The 21,137-nt window shown below is 36.2% G+C and overlaps 1 protein-coding gene across 3 annotated transcripts in view; it reads left to right on the top strand.

Annotated features, from left to right (window-relative positions):
* LRCH3 (leucine rich repeats and calponin homology domain containing 3) overlaps positions 1–21,137 on the top strand; it is a 110,129-nt gene that overhangs the window by 36,459 nt on the left and 52,533 nt on the right. For all 3 annotated transcript variants that reach the window (XM_068977299.1, XM_068977346.1, XM_068977214.1), the window contains exons 2-8: positions 5,642–5,786; positions 7,391–7,517; positions 7,971–8,076; positions 11,365–11,501; positions 12,717–12,826; positions 19,232–19,325; positions 20,535–20,655. In XM_068977299.1, coding sequence (XP_068833400.1) covers positions 5,642–5,786; positions 7,391–7,517; positions 7,971–8,076; positions 11,365–11,501; positions 12,717–12,826; positions 19,232–19,325; positions 20,535–20,655 — 840 coding nt within the window. The remainder of the gene's footprint in view (positions 1–5,641; positions 5,787–7,390; positions 7,518–7,970; positions 8,077–11,364; positions 11,502–12,716; positions 12,827–19,231; positions 19,326–20,534; positions 20,656–21,137) is intronic.

The following is a 21,137-nucleotide window of genomic DNA, read 5'->3' as shown; positions in this document are numbered from 1 at the left end:
TAAATAAGGAAAATCAGCATTTCATTGCAAGCAAAATGTCTTAAAACTTTTTCCATTGAAATATTTCTTTTACTTATCTGAAGCTTCCATAATACATTTTTTTAGCTAAAAGTTTTCTCATATTTTTTATCAAGCCAAAATAGGCTTTTTCTGCTTTGCTCAACTGAATAATAGATCCAAGAGCTATGCCAGGGTGGTATAGTTGTCAGCTCATATTAAGACCAAGGCCACATTCAGGATATGATATGTAGAAGTAACTTAATAGCTTAATTTGCAGAGTTGCTTATTATACAGTTTATGACTTTTTACAATACTTGGCAAATCTCAATTGAGCTTGCAGTCTGGAAAACAGCCTACAACTGACTACATTGACACAGAGATGGAAATTTAGAGGGCTCATGTGGCAATAACTAGTCTTATCTATATGTGTGAAATCAAATTTACTCTAGTGATACAAAAATATAGCAACCTCACTGAAAGATAAGGAGACTGTTAAGCATTTTAATGTAAATCTTCAAATAAGTGTTTTCTACCTTTATGCTTTTTAAATTAAGTATACTGAAAGCAGTATTCTTTTTGGTGACCAAAGATCATAAATTATTTTATTGTACTCTGCTATATTTTATTGCATAGTACAATACCTTGTGATTGGTGAGGTGGTGGTATTTTCACTGTATTGGTGTCAACCTATGAAGATAGCTTTATGTGCTTGCCTCTTTGCGTTTTATATGAAAATAATGAAATAATTTTGAAGTATATGAAATAATTTTCTATGCATTATTTGATTTGATTCTTAGAACAGTCCTAAGAGGCAGTGACAGAAGAGATGAATAAAAATGGTTGGGCTCACAATGTATTTGGACCAAGAAATGGAGTGTTTGTTGATAGGATTATATTGGGGGGCAGGGGGACAGAGAAAGGTGCCAAGATGCTTCCAGAATCCTGACTTAAGCAATTGGATAGACAAAAGCATCATGTACTGAGAAAGGAAATACTGCAAAAGGAGTATGTTTGCACATACGTAACATTTCAGTGGCATTGTATGTGAAGTTAGTCCTCAGAAACTCAGAAGTCTTTTTTACCTCTGTGGAAACACATGAGGTAGTTTCAGAGCGTTCAGTTTACATACAAACTGCCTATAAAATGAGAATTTCTTATATCAATTTAGTTACCAAGTCAAATATGGTTAAATTTTTATTTCAGTCTTTATTTCCTTCTTTTGAATTTTAATGATTCATAAAATTGGAAATAGTAGTCGAGCTGAGTAGACTTTGCTGTTTTGAATACAATTGGGATTCTTATAGTAAGAAAGAAGGAAAGAGCATAGATACTCAAAGGGCATTGAACTACATCTTTTATAAATAACATGGCCCTTTAAAAAGTTCAGATATATTGATTGGATCTCCTTGTTAGTTCCTCAGTCTTGTCCAACTCATTGTGACCCTATGAACCGTAGTCCACCAGGCTCCTCTGTCCATGGAATTTACTAGGTAAGAATATTGGAATGGGTTGTCATTTCCTTCTCCAGGGAATCTTCCTGACCTAGGGATCGAACTGGGTCTCCCGCATTACGGGCAGATTCTTTACCATCTAAGACACCAGGGAAGTGTATTGATTAGGTGATAATGTTAAATATAGAGTGTTTCAGTTAAAATATTAAGATTGTCAGACAATAAAAAGAAAGAAAATCTACCTGTAGGTTGTTTATAAGAAACATATTCAAAGTGTAATAATCCAAAAAGTTGGAAACTAAAAAATAGGAAAAAATACTCTGTAGAAATACTAATTGTTAGTTTTCTGTGCTGTATAACAAATTATCACAAATTTAGCAGCTTCAGGAGCTTCATGGTTTCTTTGGATCAAGAGTCTAGGCACACCTTAGCCTGGTCTACTCAAGGTGTTGATCTAGATTTAGTTCTCATCTTGAGGTATGACTAGGGAAGAATCTGCTTCCACGCTCCCTCAGGTTGTTGGCAGAATTTATTTCCTTGAAACTACAGAGTTTGCAGAGAAGGCGATGGCACCCCACTCCAGTACTCTTGCCTGGAAAATCCCATGGATGGAGGAGCCTGGTGGGCTGCAGTCCATGGGGTCGCAAAGAGTCGGACACAGCTGAGCGACTTCACTTTCACTTTTCACTTTCATGCATTGGAGAAGGAAATGGCAACCCATTCCAGTGTTCTTGCCTGGAGAATCCCAGGGACAGGGGAACCTGCTGGGCTGCCGTCTCTGGGGTTCCACAGAGTCGGACATGACTGAAGTGACTTAGCATTTAGCATAGAGTTTGCAGCAACTTACTTCTTCAAAGTTGGTAACAGAGATAGAACAGATTGGATAAGACAGTCATAACCACAGGAATGGCATCACATCATCTATGCAATATTCTATTGGTTAGGAGCAAGTTGGTTACTTTTGAAGGCCCACCTACACTCAAGTGGAAAAGGGATATTATGCAGGGTGTTAATAGGGATCATGGGAGTCACATTAAAGTCAGTCCAACAAACCAACCAAAAGAAGAGATTTCAAAGCAAATAACTGTACTAGAAATAAAAGGAGTGTAACTTAAGAATTATAAAAAGTTTTATTTTTCAGTTCAGTTCAGTCGCTCAGTCGTGTCCGACTCTTCAACCCCGTGAACCACAGCACGCCAGGCCTCCCTGTCCATTACCAACTCCCGGAATCCACCCAAACCCATGTCCATTGAGTCAGTGATGCCATCCAACCATCTCATCCTCTTTTGTCCTCTTCTCCTGCCTTCAATCTTTCCCAGCATCAGGGTCTTTTCCAATGAGTCAGAAGATAGTAATTTAAAATTTTGTGGGTATCTAAACCCCAAACTCCAAAATACATAAGGAAAGGGTTAAATAATGATAGAGAGAAATAGACAAGATAGCAATAAAAATGAAACACTGTAATATACCCTTCTCTCTCAGAAGTTGATACAAAAAACTGACCAAAAAATATCAATAAGGATGCACCTTGAACAATGCAGTTAAATAAATATGATGTAATAGACATAACCAAAACATTGTTCCAATTGTAGATTAAACATTCTTGTCAAACTCACATGGGCTTCCCAGGTAATTCAGTGGTAAAGAATCTGCCTGCCAGTAGAGGAGATGTGGGTTCAATTCCTGGGTTGGAAAGATCCCCTGGAGAAGGGAGTGGCTACCCACTCCAGTATTCTTACCTGAAGAATTCCATAGTCAGAGGAGCCATGGGGTCACAAAGAACTGCCCAGATAGAAAGCTTAGTTCCAGTGCATCGTAGAGGTTGTTTTCACTAATTGGTGTTCAAGGTGCTCCAGCAGCTTGATCTGAGCTCCAAGGATGAGGCAAACCATGAATCAGCAAAGGAAAATAATTCACTTAAAGGAACTCTAGCAGCAAGAGAGGATGAATAAGGATTACATCTAGAAAAAAGCAACTTCAATGAAATAGCTATTTGAAGAGAGACATGACAGGTTTAACAAACAGAACAAAACAGAATGATCCAGTAATTCCACTCCTGGGCATATATCTGGAGAATATTCTAATTTGAAAAGATACATGCACTTTAGTATTCATAGCAGCACTATTTACAATAGCCAAGACGTGGAAGCAACATAAATGTCTCTTGACAGACGAATGGATAAAGATGTGGTACATATGTATACAGTGAAATATTACTCAGCTGTAAAAAAGAAGGAAATAATGCCATCTGCAGCAACATGGATGGATCTGGCAGTTATACTAAGTGAAGGAAGTCAGACAGAGAAAGACAAATATCGTAGGATATCACTTATTTGTGGAATAAGGTTAAAGTGTCTGCCTCTAATGCGGGAGACCTGGGTTTGATCCTGGGTCGGGAAGATCCCCTGGAGAAGGAAATGGCAACCCACTCCAGTATTCTTGCCTGGAGAATCCCATGGACGGAGGAGCCTGGTGGGCTACAGTCCATAAGCTCGCAACTAACTAACTAAAAATGATACAGATGAACTTGTTTACAACACAGAAACAGACTTAAGACATAGAGGACAATTGTATGACTACCAAGGACAAAGGACAGGAAGGAGGTGGGGATAAATTAGGAGTTTGGAATTAGCAGATACAGACTACTATATACAAAATAAACAAGGTCTTACTATAATAGCGCAGGGAACTACGTTCAATATCCTGTAATAAACTCTAATGGAAAAGAATCTGAAAAAGGAGATATATATCAAGTTACATATATATGTGGGCATCTGTGTGTGTGTGTGTGTGTGTATGTATATATATATATGGGCTTCCCTGGTGGCTCAGATGGTAAAGAATCTGCCTGCAATGCGGGAGACCTGGATTTGATCCCTGGGTTGGGAAGATCCCCTGGAAGAGGGCATGACACCCCAATCCAGTCTTCTTGCCTGGAGAATCCTCATAGACGGAGCCTGGGGTCACAAAGAGTCGGACAGGACTGACCCACTTAGCACAGCACAGTGCGCCCACACGCACACACACACACATACACGGAAAATACTGCAAAGTGTACTACTGGTTTGCAAAAGAAGAGAAGGTAAATGTTTGGTTTTTTCCTCTTTGTCAGCTTACAGGATAATGAATTGGTTCTTTATCATCTTTGGGGAAGTGTTTTATTTTAAACTCTATAATTCAGTGGTATGTTATAGATTTCAGTCTGCTGCATTTATTATCTTTACTGAATCTCAGATTGTCTCATCTTTGGTCAGTGGGAGCAAAGATGTTTCCTGAGTCCTTTTGATATGACCCTGATACTTTTTGACTGATAAAGAGACAGTATTTTGTTTTGTTTTTCTTCATTTTTCAGAAAACCTCAGGATGTTGTCTGTGCTTTTGGGAATGTGGATTTTAGGGATCCATTTGTTTTCTAGGATATTTGATACTTAGCATGATCTGTGAAGTGATTTGTAGGCTGATATTCCTTGGAATTTATGTTACTTGCAAAGAATAATGGTTTTATCTTTTTAGTATTTGTGTGTGTGTGCCAGGTTGCTTCAGTCACGTCTGCCTCTCTGTGACCCCATGGACTGTCACCCAACAGGCTTCTCTATCCATGGGATTCTCCAGGCAGGAATACCAAAGTGGGGTTGCCATGCCCTCCTCCAGGGGGTATTCCTGTCTCAGGGATCGAACCGCCACCTGTTACATCTCCTGCATTGGCAGGCAGGCTCTCTACCATTCAGGCCACCTGAGAAGCTCATTTAGTATTTATGGAGACTCAAAAGTAACAAACGGGCCTCCCTGGTGGCTCAGACTATAAATAATCTGCCTGCAATATGGGACACCTGGATTTGATTCCTTGGTCAGGAAGATCCCCTGGAGAAGGGCATGACAACCCACTCGAGTATTCTTGCCTGGAGAATTCGATGGACAGAGGAACCTGGTGGGCTACAGTCTGTGGGGTCGCAAAGAGTCAGACCCAACTGAGTGACTAACACACGCAAAAAGAACCAGCATTTTCCAGCAACAGATGTAGAGGCATATGTTAAGCTGGTTTATTCAGTCAGTTAATATTTGAATGTTTACTCTGGAACAAACTCCACAATAGCAACTCTGGGAAATTCTAACAATTATGAAACCTACTATTTGTTTAAAATTTTTATAAAATAAGTTCCAGGGATTGATTTTAAAATTGCTTGTTTCAGATCTGTCACGAAATCGCCTCTCAGAAATTCCCATAGAAGCATGTCACTTCGTTTCTCTTGAGAATCTCAATTTATACCAAAATTGTATTCGATATGTACCAGAGGCAATTCTAAACCTACAAGCGCTAACTTTCTTAAATATTAGGTAAGAACTTTTAAAAAAATTTTAGTTTTGTGTGATGGTTTCAATTTTCCTCTTCCTTTCACTAAAGTTATCGTTATCTGAGGGGTGGTCCCATGGCTAGGACCCCGTGCTTCCATTTCAGGGGGCACAGGTTTCATGCCTGATCAGGGAACTAAAATCCTGCATTCTTTGCAGCCAAAAAATAGAAGTAATAGTTTTAAAAAAAAATACATCATCTGTTTATATCAGCAGTATCTCTTCATGTTTTTAGGCTAAATTAACAGTATTTTCTGGGTCCCTCTAGTTTCTTCCTTTGTCTTTACCTTTGCAATAGTTAACAAACTCTAATAAGAGCTGTTACCCTAATTGTCTTGTAGCAGTGGTTCTCCAATTACATTTTCAAATAAGTTTCATCAAATAAGAATGGTAGATCTGAAATTATTTTGATTTTTGTGATTATGTATTTTTGTGTACTAAGTTCTGAACATATAAATGCATTTATTTAACTTATCTACTCCATTGTTTCATATCTTACAAGACTTCTTTTGTTATTTTATTATAAAAAGTTATAAATGTTGACTGGAGAAAATAAATTTAGAAAAGTAAAGGAAATCCATCAAAATGTGTCTGAATTAATAGATGAATTTTTCCTTTTTTTCTAGGCCTTTAGTCAAATTTTTAAATAAATTTTTCCCCTTGTCAAGAAATATTCTAAAAAAAAAAGAAATATCCTTTGGAAATATTTTTTATATGTAATCATTTTAATGCACAGTTTATATATTTCTAACACTCCTTTTTTTTCTCAGATATTTACTTATTCTTTCAATTTTTTCCTATAAAAGTAGAACTAGTAGACAGCTTTGTATGTGAATGTCTAATTATTAGATATTAGAAGTTTTAATGGCTCATGATCTGTTAATAAAATCATCAAAAGATCTTACAAATGGGGACAATTGTTACTAAAGATTAAGATGTTAAATATGCATAAGGAAAATTTTAACTTAATTTTATCCTTATGATAGATGTATTTTTTACTTCCAGTTCTGATTTGTACACTTTTATTTAGATAAAAGATTTCTTATCTATACTTCAGTTAGTATGATATATCTGAAATCACAATCTGTCCCTTGTTTCCCATAGAACTATATTTGGGTTGTTTATATACATTTGGTTATAATGCTATAATGATGAGGCGAGTAAATTACAAATACTCTTAATGTTTAAAACTCTTTGGAAAGAAGAGGAGAGGATGTTAGTTATCTACCCTATTTTAAAATAATTTTTTCCTGTATAAATTTAACTGTAATACAATAATATGATTTGCTTTTGAGACATTTCATTATTTGCAAAGGAGTTTTATGGTGCAGGAGTCCTGTAAATCCTGTGATTTACAGATGAGGAATCTGTGTAAGATGCAGATAAATTAAATGCTTTACCTAAAAAACAAAGCTGACAAGTGACAAACTTGAACTCAAATCTGTTTTTTCAAACTCAAATCTAATATCCTGTTTATTTCTTGTAAGATTTATATTTGTTATTATACTGAGTGTGGAATGAGAAAGATGGCAGTTTTTCTCCCTGAGTGTTGGGCTCTGACTTAGTTCTTTTTCTGCTTACCCATTTAGTCGGAACCAACTGTCAACATTGCCGGTACACTTGTGTGAGTTACCATTAAAAGTTTTAATTGCTAGTAATAACAAATTGGTCTCACTTCCAGAAGAAATTGGACATCTCAGACATTTAATGGAACTTGTAAGTGAATATTTCATTTTTTGATTGTTTTATGTATATATGTATATGTATTAAAAAGCAGAAATATCACTTTGCTGACAAAAACCATAGCTTTGACTATACGGGCCTTTGTCGACACAGTGATGTCTTTAGTTTTTAATATGCTGTCTAGGTTTATAATAGCTTTCCTTCCAAGGAGCAAGCATCTTTTAATTTCATGGCTACAGTTACTGTCAGTAATTTTGGAGCCCAAGAAAATAAAATCTGTCACTGCTTCCATCAGTCAAAAGCCTATACATTTAAAAAATCAAATTATAGTACAAACTGTGGAATTATTCCTGGACACAGAATCATAGTATTTTTTACAACGGGGGGGGGGGTATTATGTTGTCCAAACCTCATTTTGCAGATATTTTAAAGCTGGCAAGTTTGTAATATCAGTACAGTTCTTTACTTTGTATATTTTTGAAATAGGATGTGAGCTGCAATGAAATTCAAACAATACCTTCCCAAATTGGTAATTTGGAGGCCTTGAGAGACCTTAATGTAAGAAGAAATCACTTAGTACGTTTGCCTGAAGGTAAGAAACTGAAACAGTTGTTTTGTTTTTTGCCTTTTTCTCAGAGTGATGTGCACATCAAAAATGTATAAAAGTTACAGCAAGTGTTTGAGATGTAATGATTTAATACATGTTATCCGTTCTGTTGGAGATTTTAGAAGCTAGACTCTTCATTGAAAAGCTCCAATAACTATTGAGTAATGATGGTAATTTTAGATCCTGTTAACTGATAACGTAGGGTCTCTGAAAGTTTCAGTTGGCATAACTACTTAAGAGAAATTTCACGTTTTTGATAAATCATATACACGATTACTGGAAAAAACATAGCTTTGACTAGATAGACCTTTGTTGGCAAAGTGATGTCTTTTTTAATACGCTGTCTAGGTTTGTCATCGCTTTTCTTCCAAAAAGCAAGCGTCTTTTAATTTCATGGCTACAGGCACCATCTGCAGTGATTCTTCCTGCACCAGAGATTCACATCATTCATTCTGAGAAATTGTTCTATATCTGTTTGATAATTTCCTGTCTTCTGATTTCTGTTTTCTCTTTCAAGAATTTTTGTTAATTGGATAGTGGACTCTTAATTGATCTTATGGTTTTCTTATCTTTTTTATTGTTCATTTCTTTGTCATTTTGTTTAACCAGGTGGTAACAGTTCAACCATTTATAGTCTAACTACTCTTCTGAATTTTTAATTTCTGCCATCTAATTTTTCATCTCTAAGAACGCTTACTTTTTGCTGATTTAAAAACAAAATCCTTTCCTTTTTCAGTAATTTAGTATTTTATTTTTCTGAAATTGGAGACATTAGTTCTAGTTTTCAGAGTTTTCTTGTTTCCTGTAGGTTAACCTGTTTTTTTCTGCACTCATTTTTTTCCTTTGTTTTGCATATTTTGATTTCTCTCTTATATGTTGAAAGCTTTTCTAAATGTTTGTGGGTCATATGCCATTTATACAAAGCTAATTAGAAATTCCAAGTATACTGGGCAGACATTGTATTAAGCAGTAAGCTGGATATTTTATTGGAGGAAACTCTATATCAGCATCTAAAGGCCTTTTGTATGGGACTGTATAGTTTGTCCAGAGAAAGATGTTTTCTTTCTTCTACATTGTGCATCTTCCTAACTGCCATTCAAGGCTAGGGAATGGGGTGAGGTTGTGTAGCGAAGTGCTGAGGTCTTGTCACTAAGTGTGTAGACTTTCACTTAAATCCTCCATTTTTAGCAGGCAACTCATCCTGACTTTCCATTGTGCAGTCCTTGAGTTCGGAGGCTTTCAGTTCAGTTTCACTAAAGGATAACTTGTTGATTCCTGTTGTGAATGAAAAGCAGCATGCATAGTTGGGATTGAAAACCTATGCATCTAACTTGTTTTTATACAGATGGTCATCTGATCCTTTTGTTTTTCCCACCTTTCTGTGGTATCAGACCTAGTTTCTAAGACTTTCTGTTGTTCCATAAGGGGTCACCATTTGATGCAAAGTTGGGCACAGTAAAGGACAGAAACGATACGGACCTAACAGAAGCAGAAGATATTAAGAGGTGGCAAGAACATACAGAAGAACTGTACGACAAAGATCTTAATGACCTGGATAACCATGATGGTGTGATCACTTATCTAGAGACAGATATGGTGGAGTGTAAAGTCACGTGGGCCTTAGGAAGCATTACTACGAACAAAACTAGTGGAGGTGGTGGAATTCCAGCTGAGCTATTTCAAATCCTAAGAGATGATACTGTGAAAGTGCTATACACAATATGCCAGCAAATTTGGAAAACTCAGCAGTGGCCACAGGACTAGAAAAGGTCAGTTTTCATTCTAATTCCAAAGAAAGGCAATGCCAAAGAATGTTCAAACTACTGCACAATTGCACTCATTTAAAATATTAGCAAGGTAATACTCAAAATCCTTGCAGCTAGGCTTCATCACTGTGTGAACCAAGAACTTCCAGTTGTTCAAACTGGATTTAGAAAAAGCAGAGGAACCAGAGAGCAAATTGAAAACATCTGTTGGGTCATAGGAAAGGCAAGGGAATTCCAAAAAAAAAATCTACTTCTTCTTCACTAAAGGCTAAAGCCTTTGTGTGGATCACAACAAACTGTGGAAAATTCTTAAAGAAATGGGAATACCAGACCACCTTACCTGCCTCCTGAGAAACCTGTATGCAGGTCAAGAAACCTGTATGCAGGACATGGAAGAGCCGATTGGTTCAAAATTGGGAAGGGAGTACGTCAAGGCTGTATATTGTCACCCTGCTTATTTAACTTATATGCAGAGTCCATCATGTGAAATGCTGGGCTGGGAGAATCACAAGCTGGAATCAAGATTGCTGGAAGAAATTTCAATAACCTCAGATATGCAGATGACACCACCCTAATGGCAGAAAGTGAACAGGAACTAAAGAGCCTCTTGATGAAGGTGAAAGAGGAGAGTGAAAAAAGCTGGCTTAAGACTCAACAGTCAGAAAATGAAGATCATGGCATCTAGTCCCATCACTTTATGGCAAATAGAAGGGGAACAAGTGGAAACAGTGACAGAATTTATTTTCTTGGACTCCAAAATCACTGCAAACAGTGAATGCAGCCATAAAATTAAAAGAAACTTGTTCCTTGGAAGAAAAGCTATGATAAACCTAGACAGCATATTAAAAAGCAGAGACATCACTTTGCTGAGAAAGGTTGGTCTAGTCAAAGCTATGGTTTTTCCAGTAGTCATACACAGAAGTGAGAGTTGGACCATAAAGAAGGGTGAGTGCCAAAGAATTGATGCTTTCGAACTGTAGTGCTGGAGAAGACTCTTGAGAGTCCCTTGAACAGCATGGAAATCAAACCAGAATATTCACTGGAAGGACTAATGCTGAAGTACCAGTTCTTCAGCCACCTGATTGAAGAGCCAATTCATTGGAAAAAACCCTGATCCTAGGAAAGATTGAGGGCAGGAGGAGAAGGGGGTGTCAAAGGATGAGATGATGGGATGGCATCACCAACTCAATGGACATAGTTTGAGCAAACTCCGGGAGTTGGTGATGGACAGGGAAGCCTGGCATGCTGTAGTCCATGGGGTTGCAAAGAGTCAGACATGAGTGAGCAACTGAACATAAGGGGTCAGATAGTTTGCTTTTCATTAATATTACCATCCCTAAGCACCTAGATTTCATTTTATGACATTTTGCTATATATCAGTTAATCACTAAGAAAGGATGAACGTAAATACTTTGGTTAAATCAATTATATTTAGATAGAAGCTCATGAAGAAAAAAATGTCTAGCTTTGAAATATCATTGTTTATTTCCACCTTACTTCCCTGCAGAACTAGCAGAGTTGCCTTTGATAAGGTTAGACTTTTCCTGCAACAAAATTACAACAATTCCTGTCTGTTATCGGAATCTCAGGCACCTGCAGATGATCACCCTAGATAACAATCCACTGCAATCTCCTCCTGCACAGGTAAACCACAGTTCATTCTAAGTATGTTATAAACTTTTTGGACAAAGGATGAAGTTTAAAAGTTGTAAGTTATATGTATTTTTTGTCAGAGATTAAGTTCTTTTAAAATAAATTCACACTCACATGCATTCTTTAAAAGCCTTGAAGTAAATGAGATGGTAGATATTAATGTTCCAAAAATGTTTTTCCTGTCACTAAATTGACTTTTTCACATTTGAAGGGTTCTTTCTTAAAGTTTTTTTTCCCAATTAAATTTGAGTTATTTCTTTCTAGTAAAACTTAAATGAAGACAGTAGACAGTGTAAATGCTAAAGACAAAATACCCAGCTCACAGAATTAAAGATCATCAGTGTATTTCTCATGACTGTTGTCTTTGTACCTTCCTGTTTTCTAAAATCTTAAGTTCCTCCTTGAGTCAGTTTGGACTGAAATGAAACTACTTAATGAAGTTGTTATAAGGTAGCTTTACATACAGATTTTAGACATTCCACAATCTAAAAAGCTTTTTGTCTTATATTTTTCACCGTAGCTTTCCTTACTCTGCAGTTGATTCAGCCTTGTACAAGTGTCTACATGGTGGCTGTTAAAGTGTTTGAGTAAACTTCGTAACTACAGAAAGGTCTCATATCCCTAAAGAGTTTATATGTTGATTTGTAGGACAGAAATAAATAAGTGGCAACAGAACTATATATGACTTTAATATTTAATCATTTCCTGCTTTTCTTTCTTACAGGAAGTAGGATTGAAAACATAATTGTGCATGATTGTTGGATTTCTAAAAACAAAAGTTGCCAGTAGAATCCATGGGGAGCAATGCTTTAAATCTCTCACTTTGCCTAACTAGTCAATATAGGTTTACTTGGTATTCTAACAGTGTTTATAATCATGAATTATGTATATTATATTACTAAAACTTATTAGTGACTAGAAAACAAAAACCTACATTTATATCACTTAAACACCTAAGGTAACAAATGATATAATGTGTTATAATGAGTTAATTTTTAATATTACCATACATACTTAATATAAATACCTTCTATTTCCAATATACATTAAATAAAAAGCTGATTGTGATTTAAAAGGCAGGGGCTCCTTCAGTTAAAAAAATAAGTAAATTTAAAATAAAAAAAAAAGACGCAGAAGGAAAAAAGTTTTGGGTACACATATATTTCAGATGAATAATAATTTGTTTCTATATGTTACTTTACTTAGATATGTATAAAAGGCAAAATCCACATATTTAAATACCTGAACATGCAAGCTTGTAAGATTGCTCCAGATCTGCCAGATTATGATAGGAGACCCATGGGTTTTGGCTCCTGGTGAGTATATTGTATTCTTTGATTTATTATTTTCCATCTCACAGAGAATCAAATAAATGGGACCCTTAAATTTGCCTGACGGTTTGTTTGACCAAAGCAAAATAACCTATTTTAACGTTATTTTTCTAGAATGCTTATATTAAGTAAAAAGTTGATTACATAGATGTGACCAAATATAGTTCTAAGTCAGAGTTTCTTAACCTCAGCACTGTGGATATTTTGAAATAGATAATTATTTGTGGTGAGGACCTGTCCCGTACACTGGAAGATACTCAACAGCTTCCCTGGCTTCTGGAGCACCTTCCCAACGTGACAAACAAAAGTGTCTCCAGTTATTACCAAATATCCTCTGAGAGGTCCTCAGTTGAAAACTGCTGCTCTAAGTGACTTTAATACTAACTGACCTTGGCTCTCCTGTTAACTAACTCTATAACTTAAGGCAACTCATTCAAACTTTCTGGCCTGCATTTTTCACAAAGGGAGTGAAGGGGTTGGATTTGATGACCATTAATGTCACTTTGGGATCTTTTTAAGTCTGTGAATCCCTCAGCTGAATATAGCATCAGACTTTTACAAAGGCATTTTCTTGGCATTCCCAACCATTGCAGCAGTCTTAAGTAACAGGAATTAAATTTATAAGGTCTTTAAACAGGCAAAATAGATGTCTCAGTGAAGGTGTAATAATGTTAATAAACTTTACTCAAGAGAACCCTTTAGGCAGTCTCCTAGAACTTGTCACATTTTACATAAAAGCACAGTCCTAACCTTAGTGTCCTAACTTAAAACAGATTAACAAACTTCTATTTTATTAGAGTTTCTAAAAGCAGACATACTAAAAATACAAAAATAATTCAAAGAAAAAAAAAACATAAAAAGCAGGTGCATATTAACAAAATTCAAATTAGTGATAAATTCTGAAAGGGAGAAAGATTCCAAGTGAAAGACACATAAGGGGGCTTTAAAGGTATTCGTGTCTCACCATACCTTAAAAGCTATGTCAGTTATAGGTATTCTTTTATTTTATATGATATTTCATAATTTTAATAAGGTTTTTAAAAATAATGAAGCTCTAGAAACATAGCGGTTTGACATCACCAGGCATATATGTAAAGTACCCTTCATATTTTAGTAATATTTTAAGTTATTACTATATTTTAGCACTGTATAGTAATTGATGCTACTTAAGAAAATGCTAAGATATATCTTCCCAGTAAAGGGAAATACATATTATAATTTAAAATTTTTAAACTATATTTTTAGCTTTCTCTGCTTAAAGTCTTCAGAAGCAGCTTTGTAATGATAATCAGAGTTTTTTGATCTGGCTGTTAGACTGCAGATTTGTATAGACTGAAGGACGTTGGGAACACCAGCTTTAATCTAGTTGTTTTGATTTAGTATGCTTACACAAGTACAGGGAGAAATTATGCATATGCATAAAAGATTCCCACCAGAACATCCTCAGTACTAGCACTTTTACCTCTGAGAAGACTAAAAGCAGGTATGTCGTGTTAAGGAAGATAAAAAAACGTTTCGAACTGATGATGGAGGAGGTGGAGATTAGGTCTTACAGTGTGCTGATCTAGGTCTGTCTTAGAGGAAGAATTTTGGCAGTGGGGAAGATATGAGGAAAGCCAGACCACTAATCGGAGAAGGCAATGGCACCCCACTCCAGTACTCTTGCCTGAAAAATCCCATGGATGGAGGAGCCTGGTGGGCTGTAGTCCATGGGGTCGCTAAGTCGGACATGACTGAGCAACTTCACTTTCACTTTTCACTTTCATGCATTGGAGAAGGAAATGGCAACTCACTCCAGTGTTCTTGCCTGGAGAATCCCAGGGACGGGGGAGCCTGGTGGGTTGCCGTCTATGGGGTCGCACAGAGTCGGACACCACTGAAGCAACTTAGCAGCAGCAGCAGACCACTAATACCAAGAATTTTTAAATTTTCTCCATTATTTCCTTTTCATTTGTTTTTCCTCTCACTTCATTGCTTAAAATATGGAATTCTTATTTCTTATCTCTAGAAGAAAGTTTTGTTTTTCCTATTTAAATATTTCTAAAAGTTTCTACTCCTGTACTGTTTTTTTTTTTAAAAAACGTACAGCAACAAAAAAAGTAGCTTTTAGAGGACTTTGCTGGTAGGCCAGGAGTTAAGACTCAGCTCTTCCACTGCGAGGGTTTGGGTTTGATCCCCCTTCTGGGAACTAAGATCCCACATTCCATGAGGTGTGGGCAAAAAAGTAAATAAATAACACTAATTTTTTTAAAGTAGTTTTTATCTTATATATACACGAACTTATTTTCTCAAGGAGTTAGTAACCCTTGCAAAGGAAAAGTTTTTCTCTCCTGAAGTAGCAGAGTAGGAATATTAAAACTGCTGCTGTTGCCTTGAGGTTTGTGTGTGAGAAGATGAATAGTGATTACTGGGTGTGTGTATGTATAATGATTACAGAGCATACCTGAAGAAACCAAGGAGGAAACATCATTACCTGTTTAAGCAGTGAGCTTTGATTGAGGGCTTCTGTGCTAGTTACAGAATCTCTTTCTCTCTGATTCTGTCCTTAGTTTTGAGGACTAAGAAGTCTTTACCTAATTTCTTTGAATATTGCAGTCTTCCTTTCTTTCCTTTTAAAAAACAGAAAAAATTCCTGGGAAGAGATTTGTGTTTGCTAAAAGATACAAGAAGGCTTGAGTCAATAGAGAAACTTTTCCTAAATGAGAAGTCTAGATAGCATAAACATATCATGTTTCTCAAAGGAATTAGTAATTACAGATCTAATATATTCCAGTCCCTATATAATCCCTAATTTTGCTCATTATCTCTGCATGTTCTATTTTTCCAGTTATGTTACTATATTTGTGATTATTTCAGAATATCTTATAAGTTTATATATATACATCAATATATATGTTGTATGTGTGTATATATATATATTTATGCATATAAAAGAAAAATATTTCCTTCAGCTCCTCTTGCACCAACAAATGAGACATTGTACTTTCATGCCCTTTCTTCCTAAGGTACAGATAAATAAGATTGCATTGTAGTTAGCAGTGCATTTATTCAGAATGCAGTCATGGAGTTAGAATGCCTTGGTTCTAGGTCTGAATCTCTCACTGTTGGGCAGTTTTCTCTTTATTTTTGGCTGTGATGGGTCTTCGTTGCTGCATGCAGACAGGGCTACTCTCTAGTGTGATGTGCGGGCTTCTCATTGCAGTGACTCCTTTTGTGGATCACAGGGTCCCAGTGCCATGGGCTCAGTAGTTGCGGCTTGTGGGCTCTGGAGCATGAACTCAGTAGTTTGGTACATAGGCTTAGTTGCCTCAAGGCATGAGGAATCTTCCCAGACCAGGGATCGAACCCGTGTCCCCTGCATTGGCAAGCGGATTCTCAACCACTGAACCACACAGGATCTTCACTGCATCATGTGGGCTCAGTAGTTGTGGTCTTTGGGCTTAGTTGCTCCAAGACGTGGGATCTTAGATCCCTGACCAGGGATTGAACCTTAACCCCTGCATTGCAAGGTGGATTCTTTTTTTTCTATGGTTGTGCATAACTTTTATTTATTTATTTATTTTAATATAAATTTATTTATTTTAATTGGAGACTATTACTTTACCAGTGGACCACCAAGCCAGTCCCTCAGATGCATTGCTCTTTCCCTGTGCCTTAAATTCTGATTCATTGTGACAGCATGACATAGTAACTTTTTTAAAGTTATGTACACAAACTGTAAGAATACATGGAATACAAAATTTGATACCAGAAGACTACATGTTTTAAATTTGAAAGTCATTTTTCAACCTAGGCCATCTTATTAAATAAAACGCTAACAGACCAATTTTTAACATAGGTTTTGTCATATTTTAGACTTCAAATTAAGCTAACTTTTTAAAACTATGTTTAAGAACAAGCAAAAACTAAAGCTTTTATAGCTTTAGAAGAAAATGTAGAATATCTTTGTGACTTGGGGAATGCAAGGATTTCTGAGGACACAGAAAGCAATAACCATTAAAAAAATGATAAACTCATTTTAATGAAAATTAAAACCATCTATTTATGAAAAGAAACTGTTAAGAAAATAGGCAAACCACAGACTGAGGGAAATTATTTGCAAAATACATATAAAACAATAGACTTGCATCCAGACTGTATAAAGAATGTGCCAGTCTTGTCTGACTCTTTGCAACCCCATGGGCTGTAGCCCACCAGACTCCACTGTCCATGGGGATTCTCCAGGCAAGAATACTGGAGTGGGTTGCCATGCCCTTCTCCAGGGGATCTTCCCAACCCAGGAATCGAACCAGGGTCCTCCTGCATTGTAGGCAGATTCTTTACCAGCTGAGCTACCAGGGAAGCCTGTAACTTACTGTTAAAAAGACAAACAACCCAGGTGAAAACTGGATAAAAGTCTTGAATAAACTTTACAAAGAAAGATACATAATTGATCAGTGAGCACACAGAAAAGTGCTTAACATCATTAATCATCATTGAAATGCAAATTAAGTCACAGTGCATATCCACAAGAATAAAATAAGACTGACAACATGTGGAGCAACCAGTGCTCTCATGTTGCTTATGTAATGTAATTTGAGTTGTAAAAAAGTAAAATCAGAACATCCATTTTGGAAAGTTAGTTTGGCTGATTTTTTTAACAACTTTATTGAGATAAAATTTACCCATTTTAAATGTCCAGTTTGGTGAGTTTTGGTAAATGGGTACAGTCACAAAACTACCAACACAATCAAGATAAGTATTTTTTTTTAAATCACCCTCAGCCCCAGGCAATCACTGGTCAGCTCTCTGTCATTTGCCTTTTCTAGAATTTCATAGAAATGAAATCAAATATATAGCATTTTGTCTGTGGCTTTTACTTAGCAAACTGTTTTCAAGATTACTGATGTTGTATTTTTAAATGGGCCAAAGATTTGAACATATATTTCATAAAAGAAGATAAATAGCCAATAAGCACATTAAAATATTAAATATCACTAGTCATCAGAGAAATACAAATTAACATCACACTTTACACCCATCAGAATAATAACTAAAATTAATGACTGACAGTACAGTGTTGGTAACTGGAACTCCAGTGTATTGTTGTTGGGAATTTAAAATGATTCAGCTACTTTTGAAAACAGATTGGCAGTTTTTTTGTTTTTAAGTTAAACCTATACTTACCATATAAATTCATTCATCCAGGATGAATTGACTGACATGACAAGAATTTCACTGACGTGATGCCAAGTAGAAAAAGAGTACATACTCCATTTTTGTGCATTCTAGAATAAGCAGAACAAATTACCCCAAACTTAGAGGTTTGAACAACACAAATTAATCATTTTATGGTATAGGTCAGAAATCTAAATTTTGGTCTCATTGAGCTAAAATTAAGATGCTGGCAGTGCTCCATTCTTTTCTCTAGGTTCTGAGTAGACTATGTTTCCTTGCCTTTTTCAGCTTCTAGAGGTTGTGTGCTTTCCTTAGTTCTTGTCCCTTCCTCCATCTTTAAGCCAGCATTGTATCCTCCTCTTCTTTTTCCCTCTTTCACGTTCAAGAGACCTTATGATTACATTGAACCCATTCATACAATTCAGGATAATCTTATTTTAAAGTACTCTTACTAGCAGCCTTACTTTTATCTGCAACCTTAATTCCTGTTTGCAGTGTAAAGTAACATATTTACAGGTTTCAGGGATTATATCTTGACATCTTTGAGAATAATCATTTGGCCTTCTATACTAATTTAAAGTTAAAAAAATTTTGAATGGTAGTTGCCGGTTTTTTTTTTTTTTGGAGAAGGAAATGGCAACCCACTCCAGTATTCTTGCCTGGAGAATCCCAGGGACAGGGGATGGGACAGCCTGGTGGGCTGCTGTCTCTGCGGTCACACAGAGTCGGACATGACTGAAGCGACTTAGCAGTAGCAGTAGCTTTTTAGTTGATGAAGTGAGGAAAGTTGACTGGAAAGGGATGTGTGGTAATTTTCTGGTGAAGTAGAAGTGTCCTGTATCATGATAGGGTTGTATGTTACAAAGATGTATTCATTTGTCAAAGGTTTGTGTATTTCAGTGTATATAAATTTTACCTTAAGAAAGAGAGTGCTATCAAAAACAAAAATAATGGAGAGGGACGTTGGGAATGGCTAGAGGAATAGATGAAGTAAGAGTGTTGATATTTTTGAATGTGGATAGTGAGGACATCAAAATTCATTATTCTCTTCTACCTGCTTTCTTTGAATTTGGAGTTTTTCATACTAAAAAGTTAAAGGAGTACTCACTTCATTCTAAACAAATAAGTCCCTAAATGCAATGAAAATATTTATTACTAAAACTGCATCTATTTCAAATGTTAATTTTTAAAGTATCAAACTTCACAATAAGAACTAAAGTTTCTTTTCGGCAGCCATGAAGAACTGTACTCAGGTCGTCCCTACGGAGCGCTTGATTCGGGTTTCAACAGTGTTGACAGTGGTGATAAGAGATGGTCAGGGAATGAAGTAAGTGTTTATTGTACATGTTGCAACTTCTGATTAAGAGGAAGTAAAATGATGAAAATGGAAAGTGTCTTAGTTGGACTCAATTTCTTGTTATATAAAATATAGAAAAGCCAAATGAGGAGTAAAACTCCCACATAGTCCTATCACTCAGAAATGGTATTATGTTTCCTCATTGTCTTTTTAGCATATATATTGTGTTTTACATGTTTGTTATCTCATTGTCTCGTATAAATCATTTAATTCAAGATCTGAATGGGAACTGAGCCAGTTACATGGGAAACCTAAAATTTGAGTGCCTGGGTAATCTTGAGCAGAGAGGGGTAGAAGATCTCCTAGAAGGTGAGAAAATAGAACTATAGGCTGATGGGTAATAAGATAGGAACCTAATGAAGTTATCTACATGCTCAAGATAAATAAGTAACTTTCTAGCTAATTATATAATTTTTCTCTTTTGTTTTAATTATTAATATTATGTTTTCTCTCTTTAAATTACTAAGGTACAATATTTTAGCTGTAAATTAGGTTAAATAATAAAAAGATTTTGTTAGCAAGACTGGTAGTATACCATTTTTAACATTGTTTTATTTGGAGTCTAAAGCAAATTAGTTTTAGGATACAGCCCATTTGTCATTTGAAATTACATGTCTATTTGTGTGTGGTTGGGTGTGTACATGATGGTGACAACATCAAAAAAGATACTTTTTGAGGGGGGGCTGCAATGGGTCTGTGTTGCTGCTCTCAGGGTTTCTCTACTTGTATCAAGCAGGGTCTACCCTCTAGGTGTGGTGTGCAGGCTTCTCATTGCAGTGGCTTCTCTCGTTGCTGGAGCACAGGCTTTAGGGCCCATGGGCTTCTGTAGTTGTGGCTCCCGGACTCTAGAGCACAAGGTCAGTAGTTGTGGCACACAGGCTTAGTTGCCTCACAGCCTGTGGGATCTTCCCGGATCAGAAATTGAACTGGTGTCCCCTGCATTGCAAGGTGGATTCATAACCATTAGACAACCAGGGAAGCCCCATTTTAACCATCGTTAAGTGTGCATTTCAGTGCCATTAAGTACATTGATACTGTTGAATAATATGTGCACCTTTGTAGATGCATCTCTGGAATTATTTTCCTCTTTTAAAAAAATATAAATTCTGAGTTTATTCTATAAATACCTTGTGTCATATTTGAAGTGATTTATTTTAGTGTTTCTGCTATTTTTTTAAGCCTACAGATGAATTTTCAGATCTGCCTCTTCGAGTAGCAGAAATTACTAAAGAACAAAGACTACGAAGAGAAAGTCAATACCAGGAGAATCACAGCAGTTTAGTAGTAACAAATGGTGGAGGTAAACATGATTCCTGACAACATCCAAAATCTTTTTTATCTCTGACTTTTTAAATGGCCTTTTCACATCCATTCCTTTTATTTGTATATCTGTAACTTCTTCCATTCTTTTTTTAGAGACTTCCCTCCTCTTCTCATAGGATTAGGAAAAAAAAATGTTTTCTATTAGGATTTGATTTCAATTTCTCTATGTTTTCTGGCTTGTAATTAAAATATGATGTTTTTCTCTTTATTTTGGGAGAGAACTCTATTAAGGACAGTTTATCTGGAATAAACCTTTGCTAATCTTTTTTTTTTTGGCTGTGCTGAGTCTTGTTTGTTGCGTGGGCTTTTTCTCTAGTTGCAGTGATCATACACTGCATTTTACACCGCAGTCTCCAGCTGCGGTGTGTGGGCTTCTTGTTGCACTGGCCTCTCCTGTAGTGAGCTGTGGGCTCTAGGACGCTCAGACTTCGATAGTTGCAGCAAGTGGGCTAGTAGTTG

The sequence above is a fragment of the Capricornis sumatraensis genome, chromosome 1, assembly GCF_032405125.1.
Source record: "Capricornis sumatraensis isolate serow.1 chromosome 1, serow.2, whole genome shotgun sequence".
Classification (NCBI taxonomy): domain Eukaryota; kingdom Metazoa; phylum Chordata; class Mammalia; order Artiodactyla; family Bovidae; genus Capricornis; species Capricornis sumatraensis.
The sequence above is the reverse complement of the archived record's forward strand: the minus strand, read 5'-3'. Positions and strand labels throughout refer to the sequence as shown.